Raw genomic sequence first — 14,652 nt, forward strand, 5'->3', positions numbered from 1 at the left:
GATTTGGCTAAAATTTGGTACTATGACGTTTTTTATGGTATTCAACAAATATACAAAGTATGGTGTGAATCGGTCTTAAACTGATATAGTATCCATATAAACTGAACTTCCGATTGCAACTGTTGAGCCCCTGACTTAGCTGAAACTTTGCACTAAGTTTTCTCCTATGACATTCATCCTTTATTAAAAAAAAATAATATATATGCATTCATATAAATTGATCCCCCAATTTTCCTTTATATACACCAGTTGTGCCAAGTATGGTCCGAGTCGGTTCAAACCTTGGTATAGCTCCCATAGAAACCGATATCCCGATTATAGTTCTTGATGACCCAATTATTATCCGATTTGGCTGAAACTATGTACATGACTTCTTCTATGACCTCCTGATATAGCTCCCATGTTAACCGAACTCCCGATTTGACTTCTTGAGCCTCTAGAGGGCGCAATTATTATTTGATTTGAGTGACATTTTGTACTTTGACGTTTTTTATGATATCCAAAACATGATATAAAACCCACATAAACTGATCTCCCGATTGTACCCCTTGAACCGCTAGAGGGTGCAGTTCTTGTCTGATTTGGCTGAAATTTTGCACAACAACTTCTCCTATGACCTTTAACCTATGTGCGTAATATAGTCTGAATCGGGTTTCAGCCTGATTTAGCTCCCATGTAAACCAATCTCCCAATTTGACTTCTTGAGCCCGTATAGGGCTACTCTTAAAATTTTGCACAATAAATTCTACTAAGATCTCAATCGTCCAAACCAAGTATGGCCCCAATGGGTACATAATCTGCTATGGCTCCACTAGCATAGTAATTCTTATTTTGTGTTCTTTGTATGCCTACAAAGAGATACCGGGCAAAGAACTTGACAAATCCTATCCATGATGGAGGGTATATTATTGTAGATTCGGTCCGGCCGAACTTAGCACGCTTTTACTGGTTTTGTTTTATTATAAATAGAGTTTATCATCGTGATGTTGATGCTGATGACGAGGACAATGTTGACGCACTATTCATGCTTCTGTGAATAACACTTTTAGATTGCATAGAATAAAATTTAATGGGACATGACTAAGTATCCATAAATAGCTTGGAAGTTTTACGAAGAGTTGATTACTTGCGGTGAAGCTTAAACACTTTTTAAGGGGGGTTTTTAAGAAAAATAACAAATTGAGGAATGTAAGTTTGTCCTGAAAACTTAATTTGAGAAACAAAAGAAAACTCCAACCAACAGAAGTGGTACAGAATCGAAATAATTTGGTAAAAAGTGTAAAACTCCAGTTGCAGTATATATTTTTAATTTCTGGAAAACCCATCATAAGTTACCGTATCTCAGAGGTTAGCATGTCCGCCTATGACGCTGAAAGAAAGGGTTCATATCCCGGCATGAACATCAAAAAAATTTTCAGTGGTGGTTATTTCCATACTCACGTGAGGAGACGTGGTGTCGCAGCACGCCGTTCGAGCTCGGCATAAAGAAGAAGGCCTAATATCATTGAGCTATAAAACTTTAATTGGACTACACTCATTGATATGAGAGAGTATCTCCTGTTCCTTAATGAAATATTCATGCAAAATTTGGTTTAACCCACCACTTAACAAGGCCAATTTCTCCAGACGATGTCTAGGAATATACGTTCAAATCGCAAATAAAATTAATATTTGATATTTTGGTAGAAATTGCATGGAGAACCCAGGGACCGAGATCTGTTTTTGACTGCCTCACCATAGGGTCCTACAGGCGGAGATCCGGGCGATCACGGAGTGCAAGAGGTGGTGTGGGTAAACACGAGGACGTCGAGTGTGGACATCTTTAAAGACAATAAACTGGCCATCAGGCCAATAGCAACCAGGACGAACATTCTTGCGGCTTCTAGGGGCTCAAGAAAGCAAATCGGGAGAACGGTTTACATGGGATCTACATCTAAATCTGAACCGATATGTGCCATTTGCAATCTCCATCAATATCAAGTATTTGTGCAAAATTTCAAGCGGCTAGCTTTACTCGTTCGACCGCTATCGTGATTTCGACAGACCAAAGGACATTGCTAGATCGACTCAGAACGTCAAGAATATATATACTTAATGGTGTCTAAGACAAATATTTCGAGGTGTTACAAACGGAATGACTAGATTAGTATACCCCCTATCCTATGGTGGTGGGTATAAAAAGAAAAAATAAAAATAACTGAAGTACTTTTGTTTTTATTGACCTTTCAAATAAGAATGTTTCTCTGGCGCACCCTATATAAGAGAAAACTCCAACACCAACAGTCATTCGACTACCTTATTTAGATTCTAGACGCAATTCTAATCTTTTTATACCCTCCACCAAAGGATGGGGGGTATACCAATTTCGTCATTCTGTTTGTAACTATTCGAAATATTCGTCTGAGACCCCATAAAGTATATATATTTTTGATCGTCGTGACATTTTATGTCGATCTAGCCATGTCCGTCCGTCTGTCTGTCGAAAGCACGCTAACTTCCGAAGGAGTAAAGCTAGCCGCTTGAAATTTTGCACAAATACTTCTTATTAGTGTAGGTCGGTTGGTATTGTAAATGGGCCATATCGGTCCATGTTTTGATATAGCTGCCTTATAAACCGATCATGGGTCTTGACTTCTTGAGCCTCTAGAGTGCGTAATTCTTATCCGATTGGAATGAAATTTTGCACGACGTGTTTTGTTATGATATCCAACAACTTTACCAAGTATGGTTCAAATCGGCCTATAACCTGATATAGCTGTCATATAAACTGATCTGGAATCTTGACTTCTTGAGCCTCTAGAGAGCGCATTTCTAATCCGATTTGGTTGAAATTCCATACAACGGCTTCTCCCATGGCCTTCAACATACGTGTCAAATAGCTGTCATATATAAACAGATCTGGGGACTTGACTTTTTGAGCTTCTAGAGGGCGCAATTCCTATCTGATTTGGCTGAAATTTTACATGACGTATTTTATTTTTACTTTCAACAACTGTGTCAAATAAGGTTCAAATCGGTTCATAACCTGATATAGCTGCCATATAAACCGATTTGGGATCTTGACTTCTTGAGCCACTAGAGGTCCCAATTATTATGCGAGTTGGCTGAAATTTTTTACGACGGATCCTCCCTTGACCATCAACATACGTGTTTACTATGGTCTGAATCGGTCTATATTCCGATACAGTTCCCATATAAATCGATCTCTCTATTTCACTTCTTGAGCTCTCAAAGGGCGCAATTCTTATTCGAATTGAATGACATTTTACACATGTCTCCAACATATAATTTAATTGTGGTCCAAACCGGACCATATCTTGATATCGCTCTAATAGCAGAGCAAATCATTTCTTATATTCTTTTTTGTCTAAGAAGAGATGCCGGGAAAAGAACTCGACAAATGCGATCCATGTTGGAGGGTATATAAGATTCGGCCCGGCCGAAGTTAGCGCGCTTTTACTTGTTTATGATCAAAATAGGCATATTAATGACATAACAAAATGGGTCCATTATCACCGGACAAGCGTGATGACTCATCCAAACATAAACCTCAAATTTGTGTTCCAGAAGTTTAACATATGTCAACCAAGTGGTATAAAAATCGATGGAGAGCCATATACAGCGCGCTTTTCACAAGATTTGAATATAACTTTTGCATATTTTCAAAGAATTCAATTAACTGTTTAATTGATCCAATTAAAAAATTATTTGGAAATTTCAATTAATTAATTGGATCAATTAAAAAATTACTTGAATTTTTCAATAATTTTTTTAATTGAATATGCAATATTTTTAATTGAAAATTTTTTCAATTACATTTTTCAAGAACTGTGTTTGATACTATCATTCTTAAAAATTATGAGCAATAGTGTTTTCTTATTTAGATGATGATGAAGGGATAGAATCACAGAAATAACAGTCAGGTTAACCTTTCGACCAAATTTTTGAATATATTTTGATTTAAAACCAAATGGTGATTTTATTTATTTACTTTTTGACAACTAATAAATAAGTTGGACAACCATTGGTTAGGAAGTTACTCCTGTGGTAAGTGCTGATTTTGAACGCATAGACAGCAAAAAGAACAACCAAGAATATGTATAGTAAAATAAATATACATCCGTGCTTCGGCGATGGGCAGCAGAAGCCGATGGGTTACCAGCAGAACACTGAAGACAAATGCTTCCTTAAGACAAAAGTCTTTGGTGGGAATTGAATCCATGATCCTTGCACTGGAAATCCTAGCTTACTACAAACTAGGATACCCCAATATATTTAAAAGACTACTTTTTGGCAAAATAACATATTTCACAATTTCACTTGGTAAAAGGTAATAAAAGAACTAACTATCATGTCTGTCAGTGAGGATAATATGCAACTTAACTCTACTTTTCTTGCACTTTTTCGATGTGTGAGTTTTAACTTAAGTTCATATTCTATACAAAACCCACATTTGTGAAATTTACTCACCTATATATGTACTATGTTTAGGAAATTAATACTCTTAAACATAGAAAACTTAATGTTGAAACATTTTCTTTTCCGACATTGTATCGGTAACAGTATGGCATTGACTAAGCATGGATGTACATACATACGTTGTTTTTGTTTATAATTAAACCATAAATGAATTCACTTGCTTATCTGCGGTTTCTTTTAATGTTGAAAATAACACAGAAACATGCAAAACGAAAGAAAATAAAACAAAAACGGCCAAAAGAAGAAATCATAATAGAAACTAAGTATTTAACAAATACGATATTGAGTAACTTGATGCTATTGTAATTATGGGTTGTTAGAGGAATTTCAAATATGGATATCTGCAACACGTCCGTATTTCCCCACCTATTGTATGAGTTATTACTTAATCATATGACGATTGGCTTTTCCTTTCGAATGTGTGGCTATGCACGATTATTGGTATGAATAAATGAGTTATTAAAAGAAATGCTTGCGAAAAAAAAAGAAATAACAACAAGAAACAGCTCATGCTCAACATATACGAGAATGTATATTAAATAATGTGTTTGGAAAAAAGATCTGCTCAAAGAAAGAAATCAAACATTTTTAACTTACCCACCAACTCGTGTATATATGTTAACCACCTTTCGTCACTTGTGAACCCTTTGCAGCTATTTAAATGAAAATATATGGTCCGACTTGGACCAAACTCGGCACGGACGTCGAGTGGTCTAATAAATACAATTCACTGTTCAAGTTGTTAAAACAGAATATTGGTCAATATGGCAGCTATATGAAAATATATACCGATCTGAACGTTATAGGGCAAGGATGTTAAAAAGCCTAACATAGGTCACTATGCAAAATTGCGGCGAAATCGAAATGCGCCCAAGACCGTGAAACGAGATATCGCTCTATATGGCAGCGATGGGGACCATATTGAATGCGGATGTCGTACGGCCTAACAGAGATCACTGTGTCATATTTCAGCGAAATCGAGTAATAAACGCTGCTTTTATGGGTCCAAGGACAAAAATCGGGAGATCGGTACATATGACAGTCATAGCCAACTATGGACCGATCTGAACCCTATAGGGAGCGGATGTCAGAAAGCCTAAAATAGATGATTGTGCCAAATTTCAGCAAAATCGTGTAATAAATGCGCCTTTTATGGACCGAAGACCAGAAGGGAAATCAGTCTATATAGCCGCTATAGAGACCGATCTGGACCATATAGGGTATGGATGTCGAAAAGCCTAGCATAAGTCACTATGCCAAATTTCAGTGAAATCGAATAATAAATGCGCCTTTTATGGTCACAAGTGTTTAGAGCGGGATATCGGACTAAATGACCCTTTTGAACATAGATATTGAAGGGTCCAACACAGAATACTGTTCAAAATTTCAGCGAAATCAGGCAGTAAATTCTCCTTTTATGGGCCCAAGACCTCCTTTTGTGGGCCCAAGCTATATCCAAATACAGACCGATCTGAACCATATTGTGTAAAATTTCACCGAATTTGGGTAATAAATGGGGCTTTTATGGTCCTAAGACCCTAAATCGGAAGATCAGTCTATATGACAGCTATATTCAAATATTTTCCGAACATAAACCTACTCAGTACTAATTTCGAGGAGCCTAACGCAAAACATAGTGTCGAATTTCAGAGAAATCAGATAATAAATATGGCTTTAATGGGCCAAAAACCTTAAATCGGAAGATCGATATCGCAGTGAATTCGAAACAATTAATAATGAACTCGTCGCCTTAATGGAAAAATTTGCAAGATACAAAACAGTTTTTGAAAATGCATTATGCCTGGAGAATTTTTTGTAATCACCCATCGATTCAATGCGTAAAAGAAAAAACCATTGAATCCTTATATCTAATCTAATATTGAAATTCCAATGGATCAGCAACCATCAACCAGTTTAGTCGCCGATTACACGAGACTTAATACTCTGCCGCCTTCTTTGCACTCTCTATGGAGAAGGCGCAGTATACGCGCTGGCGGATGTATAGAAGAAGTACAAGGCAGATATTACCGCCTTACAGGAAGTGCGATGGACTGGGAATGACGTCACAACAACATCAAACGGTGACGAACTATACTATAGCTGCCATAATTCCAGGAATGAATTTGGCTGTGGATTTGTGGTTTGTCGGAGATTGAAACACTTTGCCTCCAGCTTTACTCCGGTGGATGAGAGGGGGAAGACAAGGACGAGCAGCTAGAGAAAGAATATGACCGCTGCCCCGCGGTCGGAAAGTTTAGCCTTCACAGTATAACGTCTGATAGTGGGTTGAGTTAGCAGCACCAGATTTCAAAATAAAAGTATTCAAAAAGCCAAATGGTTGTCACCCGATCAAAACACGAGGAACCAAATGGATCACGTTGTGATAGTTGGAAGGCACTTATCCAGCATGTTAGATGTACAATCGATCCCTGGATCGAATACAGATTCGGATCATTATCTTGTTGCAGCAAAGGTTCGCACCCGTTTGAACATGGCGAGGAAAGTACGATCTGACACTGCACGAAAGCTGGACATTGAAAAGCTGCAAACACAACAGATGGCAACGGCATACTGCACTCGACTGACCCAACTGCTTGATGAAAGCTCTCTTTGTTCCGATTGTTCCGAGGATATAATGGCGCAGTGGCAAACCATTGCCCACTCCATGGAAAATGCCGCGAAATCCGTACTTGGGTACCGGAAGCCTTCCTCAAGAAACCCATGCTACGACCAAGAGTGTCGGGATGCTACTGAAGCCAAGAATGCGGCATATTTAGCAACCCTTCAATTTTCTCCCGATACCTCTCCAGATGAAGGAGAGGTATCGGGAGAAAAGGAGAGAGAAGAAACGTCTATTCCGCAGAAAAAAGGAAATGGAAAGACGTGAGTGTGGGCGAATTGAGATGTACAGGAGTCAGAATGAAGTCCGGAAATTCACCAAAGAATTAAATATCAGGATATATAAATATAGGATATGGAAAAAACATTTTACCCATCTGCTAGTGTCCGACGATGGCGGCGAAGAAGATACCGCGGAACCAATCCCTTACGATGGTATAGAATGTTTATCTCCTAGGCAGAAAGAGGTCCAAGTAGCAGAGACCCGACTGAAGAACAACAAGGCAGCAGGAACCGGCGGGTTACACGCTAAACTATTTAAGATCGGAGGCGACACGCTGATAAGACATATTCATTAGCTTGTCTGCGCAAACTGGCTAAAAGAACGCATACCCTATGGTTCCAATCATCGGCAGCATATTATGTCCCGTACACAAGAAAGAAGCCAATACGGAATGAGCCAACTACAGAGGTATAAGTCTCCTCCCCATCGCATACAAGATACACCCGAGCGTACTGTGTGAAAGATTAAAACCTAAAGTCAATAAGATAATTGGGCCCTATCAATGCGGCTTTAGACCTGCTAAACCCACCCTAGACCAGATATTCACACTGCGCCAAATCCTGGAAAAGACCGAGAAGGACAAATCAATACCTACCATCTCTTTGTTGACTACAAAACCGCCTTCGATATCCCTATACGTTCAAAGGTATTTCAAGCCATGTCTGAGATTGGTTTCCCTGCAAAATTAATAAGACTCTGCAGGATGCTGATACACGTTACTCAGTAAGAATAGTAAAGCATCTCTCCGGACCATTCAATACCAAACGAGGTTTCAGACAAGGAGACAGCTTACCGTGTGATCTCTGTAATATCCTGCTGGAGAGGATTATACGAGATGCAGATGTGAATAGATATGGCACACTAATCACAAGAGAACACATGTTACTCGCCTTTGCTGACGACTTCGATATCATAGGTCAGTCACCGGAAGTAGTAACTGCAGCCTTTGAAAGAATCGAAAGAGAGTCAGTGTAAGTGGGTCTGGCTGTAAATGGAGATAAGACGAAATGGATGGTTTCAACTCCCAAAAAGCCTTGTAGAACCAATCAAGTAAAGAAAATGGCGAAAGTTGTAAACCACAACTTTGAGATAGTCAGCAACTTTATCTACATCGGCAAACAGATGCAAGAAACAAGGCCACCTCTCGACAGACGAAGATTACACTATGCAAGACACTGATACCACCCGTGTTGTTATATGGTTCTGAGGCATGGGTGCTTATGAAACAGATGAGGCAGTGCTTGCAGTATTTGAGAGAAAGATTCGTTGTAAAATATATGGACCAGTTTGCGTTAATGGAGAATACAAGCGTCGTATGAACCACGAGCTGTATGATGACGATAGCATAGTTACACGTATCAAAATACAACGGCTGCGTTGGCTAGGGCATGTTGTCAAAATGGATGAAAAAGCTCCAGCAAAGAAGTATTTTGAAGACAAACACGGTGGTACACGCAAACCGGGAAGACCAAAAGCCCGATGGAAAGATCAAGTGGTGGGAGACACATCGAAACTTGGTGTCAGAGTTTGCAAAATGAGCGCAGAAGATTGAGGTGCTTGGAACGCTATTCTACGTTCGGCTAGTTGAATAAATATTCTATCAAAGCCAATTAAAGTAAAACAAGTAAAAGCGTGCTAAGTTCGGCCGGGCCAAATCTTAACAAAGGATAAAAGAAAAGAATTTCTATGCTATTGGAGCTATATCAAGTTTTGGTCCGATTCGGACTATTGACTGTTAGAGAACATGTGTCAAATTTCAGCCAATTTGATAAGAATTGCGCTCTTTAGATGCTCAAGAAGTAAAATCAGGAGATCGGTTTATATGGGAGCTGTATGAGGCTTCAGACCGATTCAGACCATATTTGACACGTATGTTGAAGGCCATGGGAGAACCCGTTGTATGAAATTTCAACCAAATCGGATTAGAAATGCGCTCTTTAGAGGCTCAAGAAGTCAAGAATCCAGATCAGTTTATATGGCAGCTATATCAATCAGGTTATGGACTGTTTTGAACTATACTTGGCACAGTTGTTGGAAGTCATATCAAAACATGTCGTGTAAAGTTTCAGCCAAATCGGATGAGAATTGCGCCCTCTAGTGGCTCAAGAAGTCAAGATCCACCATCGGTTCATATGGCAGTTATATCAGGTTATGAACCGATTTGAATCATACTTAACACAGTTGTTGGAAGTCATAACCGAATACGTAATGCAAAATTTTAACCAAATCGGGTAAGTACCGCGCCTTCTAGTGGCTCAAGAAGTCAAGATCCCAGATCGGTTTATATGGCAGCTATTTCAAAACATGGACGGATATGGCCCATTTAAAATCCCAACCGACCAACACTAATAAGAAGTATTTGTGTAAAATTTCAACCGGCTAGCTTTACTCCTTCGAAAGTTAGCGTGCTTTCGACTAACGGACGGACGGACGGACACGGCTAGATCGACCTAAAACGTCATGACGATCAAGAATATATGTACTTTATGGGCTCTTAGACGAATATTTCGAGGAGTTACAAACAGAATGACGAAATTAGTATACCCCATCCTTTGGTGGAGGGTATAAAAAGTAGGGTCGGAAATGGATATTTCGACGTCATGAATATACCCACATCCTTCGGTGGTGGGTATAAAAAGGTATAATAATCATATTAGACATTGCTTAAAGTTTAAAATAGAAAATCTAAAATACGTTTATATTGGTAAAAATAAGTGTCACTTGTTGTAATCTGGGAAACCGCTTTCAATAATTATGAGCCTCATGGTAATGAAATATTTAATTTCTAATTCTTGTACCTCAATATTTAGATTTTACATAATTTTCGTGATTTTCCGAATATATTCTAGCTCGAGATAAAATTCAATACTTTATACTCAAAGTACAGCATAGCAAATAAACACCGCACTCAATAGTCTTTGGGTATGTAAGGCACCTTAGTCAATTTGACAAAGGTGTTGACGAAGATATATTGCGTATCAGAAATGGCGATCCACCATGCCATTCAAAGAGTTTGGAATAATAACGCACACTTGCCCAACTTTTATAAGTTCTTTGCTATGCTTTTCTTTGAATAGAATGAATTGAATATTATATTGAGCTAGAATATGTTTGAGAGTTGTAAAGAAGAAATATCTAACATTTTGAACTCGCCATGCCAAATGCATTTACCTTTGAAATAAATAACGCCGAAGGAAGTTAAACGTGAAAGATATGATCTTAGAAATGACAAAATCAATTTAAAAGTTGTTAAAAGTTTGACAAAAAGTGGTTAATTGTTTTTAACTTACATTTATAACTCGAAGTTGGGGCTTGACTTTCCCAGCACAGTGGAAAAGTGGACATAATGATACCAAAGCCAAATAAACCTGAGCATTTGCTCTCAATGTTTAGACCCATAAGCCTTTTATCAATATTACAATATCTAAAATATTTGAGAAAATATTCTTGAGACGTTTATACCAATACTGGAAGAGCAAAACATTATTCCTGAGCATCAATTCGGTTTCCGACATAATCATGGGACCCCAGAGCAGTCTCAAAAAGTACTGCTCAGCAATTTTTTTAGACATTCAACAGGCATTTGGCCGTGTGTGGCATCATGGCATATTATTTAAGATGAAAAAGTTGTTGCCAGCTCAATTCTACTTATTTCTTAAAAGCTTCTTGTCTAAAGGCGTAATGTAAAAGTTAAGGATGAAACATCACCATGTTTTGAAATCAAGGCTGGTATTCCTCAAGGCAGCGTATTAGGACCAGTATTATATCTCATTTTCACAGCAGATGTTCCCGTCTCAAACAATGTTACTTGTGCAACGTATTCTGATGACACAGCAATATTTGGCTGTAGTAAGTGTCCTATTCATGCATCAAGTCTTGTACAAAGAGAAACTCACGACCTCGAGAAATGGCTTCTTAAATGGAACATTGAAGTTAACTCAGATAAGTCGACACTGACAACAATGTGAAAAAATGCCCTCCTGTGCAAATTCATAGAAAAGTACCACCAAACTCCACCGTCAAGTATCTTGGGATGACGTTAGATAGGAGACTAAACACACTGGAAAGCACACATCAAAGCAAAACAACAGTAATTAAAAATCAAAACTATACTGGCTCCTTGGACCAACATCGTAGCTAAATCTGAATAACAAGCTACGCCTGTATAAAGCAATATTAAAACCAGTATGGACCTATGGACTTCAACTATGGGGTAGAAAATATTTTAGAAGATTCCAATCCGATCTCCCGATAGAGGTCCTGAAGGCCATAAAGCTTTATTTTTTATTCGATTTCGCTGAAATTTGGAATAGCGCGCTGTTTTAAGCCTCCCAGCATCCGACCCAAATATGGTACAGATCAGACTATATTTACATATATGTAGCTGCCATATAGACCGATCTGCCGGTAAAGAGTCTGAAGCCCATCAAAGCTTTATTTTTTAAACGATTTCGCTAAAATTTGAAACACTGAGTTATTTTTAGCCTCCTGACACCCGATCTAAATATGGCCCAGATCGGACTTTATTTAAATATACATAGCTGCCATACAGACCGATATGCCGATAAGGGGTCTGAAGCCAATAAAAGCTTTATTTATTACCCGATTTCGCTGAAATTTGAAACAGTTAGTAGGTTAAGACCTCCCAACATCCGACCTAAATATAGTTCTGATCGGACTATATTTAGATATAGCTGCCATATAGACCGATGTACCGATACTTGGACTAAAGCCCATAAAAGCTTTATTTATCACCCGATTTCGCAGAAATTTGAAACAGTGAGTTTTCCAAAGCCTCACGATATCCGACCTTAATATGGTTCAGATCGGTTTATAATTGTCCAAAAAGACCAAAATTTTGTTCTACAAAATTGAATAGTGACATATATATTAGGCCATTCAATGTCTGTGCCGAATTTGGGTCCTTAAGTTATTCAATTTTCACCGGATTGCGACGAAATGGGGTTTACATATATACCCGGCCCGGCCGAACTTAATGCCTTTTTACTTGTTGATATTTCAATAGGTATCCAAAGTCTGGCTAGATTTGGAGACAAGTTCTATATATTTAAAGTACTACGTACACTAGGTGGTGTAGGGTATTATATAGTCGGCTCCGCCCAAATTCGGCTTTTCTTACTGTTTTTTTTTTAACTCTTTTATTTTCTAACGCTAAACTTTAAGATGCAGTTCCATAGAGTTTATAAATTAATCATTTTAAAATGCAGAAAACTTAACACGACAGCACAACATAATTTATTAGATGCTTGAATTTGAATATGAAATTGGCAAATATGCTTGGCCTTGACATCAGCAGTTCAGCTGGATTCCAACATTTCGGGATAATTTTAAATGACCCACTAAGAGCAACAATTGAAAGAGGCCTATTTTGTTTCTTTTCATTTACAACAAACAAATCTATTCAACTTCAGTGGAGACAAAACATCAGGCCAATATAAAAGCTCATAAATATTTACAAGTTTTACAGAAGTCACATTCAAATTGTAATGTTATTCTTTTCAAAGATTGAGGGTATCTGCAAATTTTTTATTGAAAGCCATCAATATATAAAATTCGAAGCATGCTTTTTATTCAAGGTCATGAGCTCCAAAACGAGTTGAAGCAAACGATTATGTAAACAAACAAAAAAATTTACATTAGTTTTCATTAGCGAAGAAGATTTTAGAAAATGCTAATTTCTATGTGGCAACGGCATAAATTTGCGACACCTGTCGATATGCTGCTTTGACAGCGATTGATCGATCGATCGATCAATCAATACATCAATCACCATCAGTTGTGAGATTAACCAATATATATATATATATATATGTATCAATGGAGAAGGAATATGTGTTCCTTTATTAAATGGGGGTATAAATCGAGTTCATAAATGGACAAAGTTGATATAATTTTCGAATTTTTATTATATTGAATTTTTTTTCGAGCACAATGGGTTCTATTTATATATTGGGTCAGGGTCTATAACTGGGCATCCATCACGACATGAATTATTTTGAAGTTTTTAAATCTATTAGTGGGCCTACTTGTAGTACTATATTTGCGAGATGAAAGGCATATTTTGGTGCAATGCATATAAAATTTTAGTATAGCCGAAAATAAACTGAATATTCTAGGGGTTTATGGAAGTATTAATCAATATGATCGGATAACAATTTTAATCGACTTAAACGAACAGGATACGAAGTATTAAAACAAACTATGGAGCATATATAAATATACAAATTCATTTGTAGGATATTATTCAATAGGCAGATGAAGAAACTTAGCCAGATTGACTTTAAAAGTCATGACAGTCCTGTATAAATTCTTTAACTCAGGATCCATTAGGTGTTAGTATAATTCCATACGAAATGCATGCAATTATTTATGCCATGGAGAATATACCTCCCCGCCAGCCTGATTAGGAATTCTTTTTATTTTATTGTTACAGTTTTATGTACGATAATACAGCCGGAGAAGCAGTTTGAATCCATTTATTTTTGATTATTAATCAAAAACTCTTTTTGTCCTCATTGGTTTTTTATTTACTCATTGCTAGATTAGTAATTAAGAACAACGACAATAACAAAAAAAAAAAAAAAAAAAAAATAATTGCAAACAAACAACAACAAAAATTGCATTCCATGAGCAAACGTAAAATAAAAACACATTGCGTCCAATGAAGTAAAAAACAAATTGCATTCATATTCAAACAGAGAATTATTGTTTTTGGTTAATTTCATTGCAATTGGCATTACAATCATCATTGCTGTTAGTGGCAATAACGATTGCATTGGGGAATTAGGCTAAGGAATAATGGGAAAGTTCTGTTCATTAACATACCGATTTCTTCATCCGTATTAGCGGCTGGATTATTTGGTGTACGTGGCTCATCTCCACCCAGAGTTGTGTTCAGAGGAGCTGGAGAAGGTGACAAACGACGAGGTACTGCAAAAGAAAGAAAGCAAACAAAGAGTATATGGTTAGTATAAATCATATGATAAAAATCGAAAAATGATTAGATACGATTATCGGACAGGGAAAAAGAGCCTCTTAGGGAAGCCAATTTTATGAGGGACGAATTCGGGGTGTTATCTGTCATATGAGTCATTTTAGCCCTAGTTGCTATAGTATTTTTATTTCCTATTCTGAAAGATATTCCGAAAGATGGCGCTGACTTATACCTTAAACTTGTAGGTTAGGTTAGGTAAGATTTAAGTGACAGTCTACCATCAGACTCACTAAGAAGTTTTCATCCATTGTGATAC

General features: G+C 37.4%; 1 protein-coding gene across 15 annotated transcripts in view; it reads right to left on the reverse strand.

Annotated features, from left to right (window-relative positions):
• The window catches only part of LOC106082465 (supervillin), a 927,162-nt gene that overhangs the window by 334,567 nt on the left and 577,943 nt on the right, over positions 1 to 14,652 (reverse strand). For all 15 annotated transcript variants that reach the window (XM_059360289.1, XM_059360288.1, XM_059360287.1 and 12 more), the window contains one exon: positions 14,228 to 14,332. In XM_059360289.1, coding sequence (XP_059216272.1) covers positions 14,228 to 14,332 — 105 coding nt within the window. The remainder of the gene's footprint in view (positions 1 to 14,227; positions 14,333 to 14,652) is intronic.

The sequence above is a fragment of the Stomoxys calcitrans genome, chromosome 1 (genome assembly GCF_963082655.1).
Source record: "Stomoxys calcitrans chromosome 1, idStoCalc2.1, whole genome shotgun sequence".
In the NCBI taxonomy this organism is placed as follows: Eukaryota; Metazoa; Arthropoda; class Insecta; order Diptera; family Muscidae; genus Stomoxys; species Stomoxys calcitrans.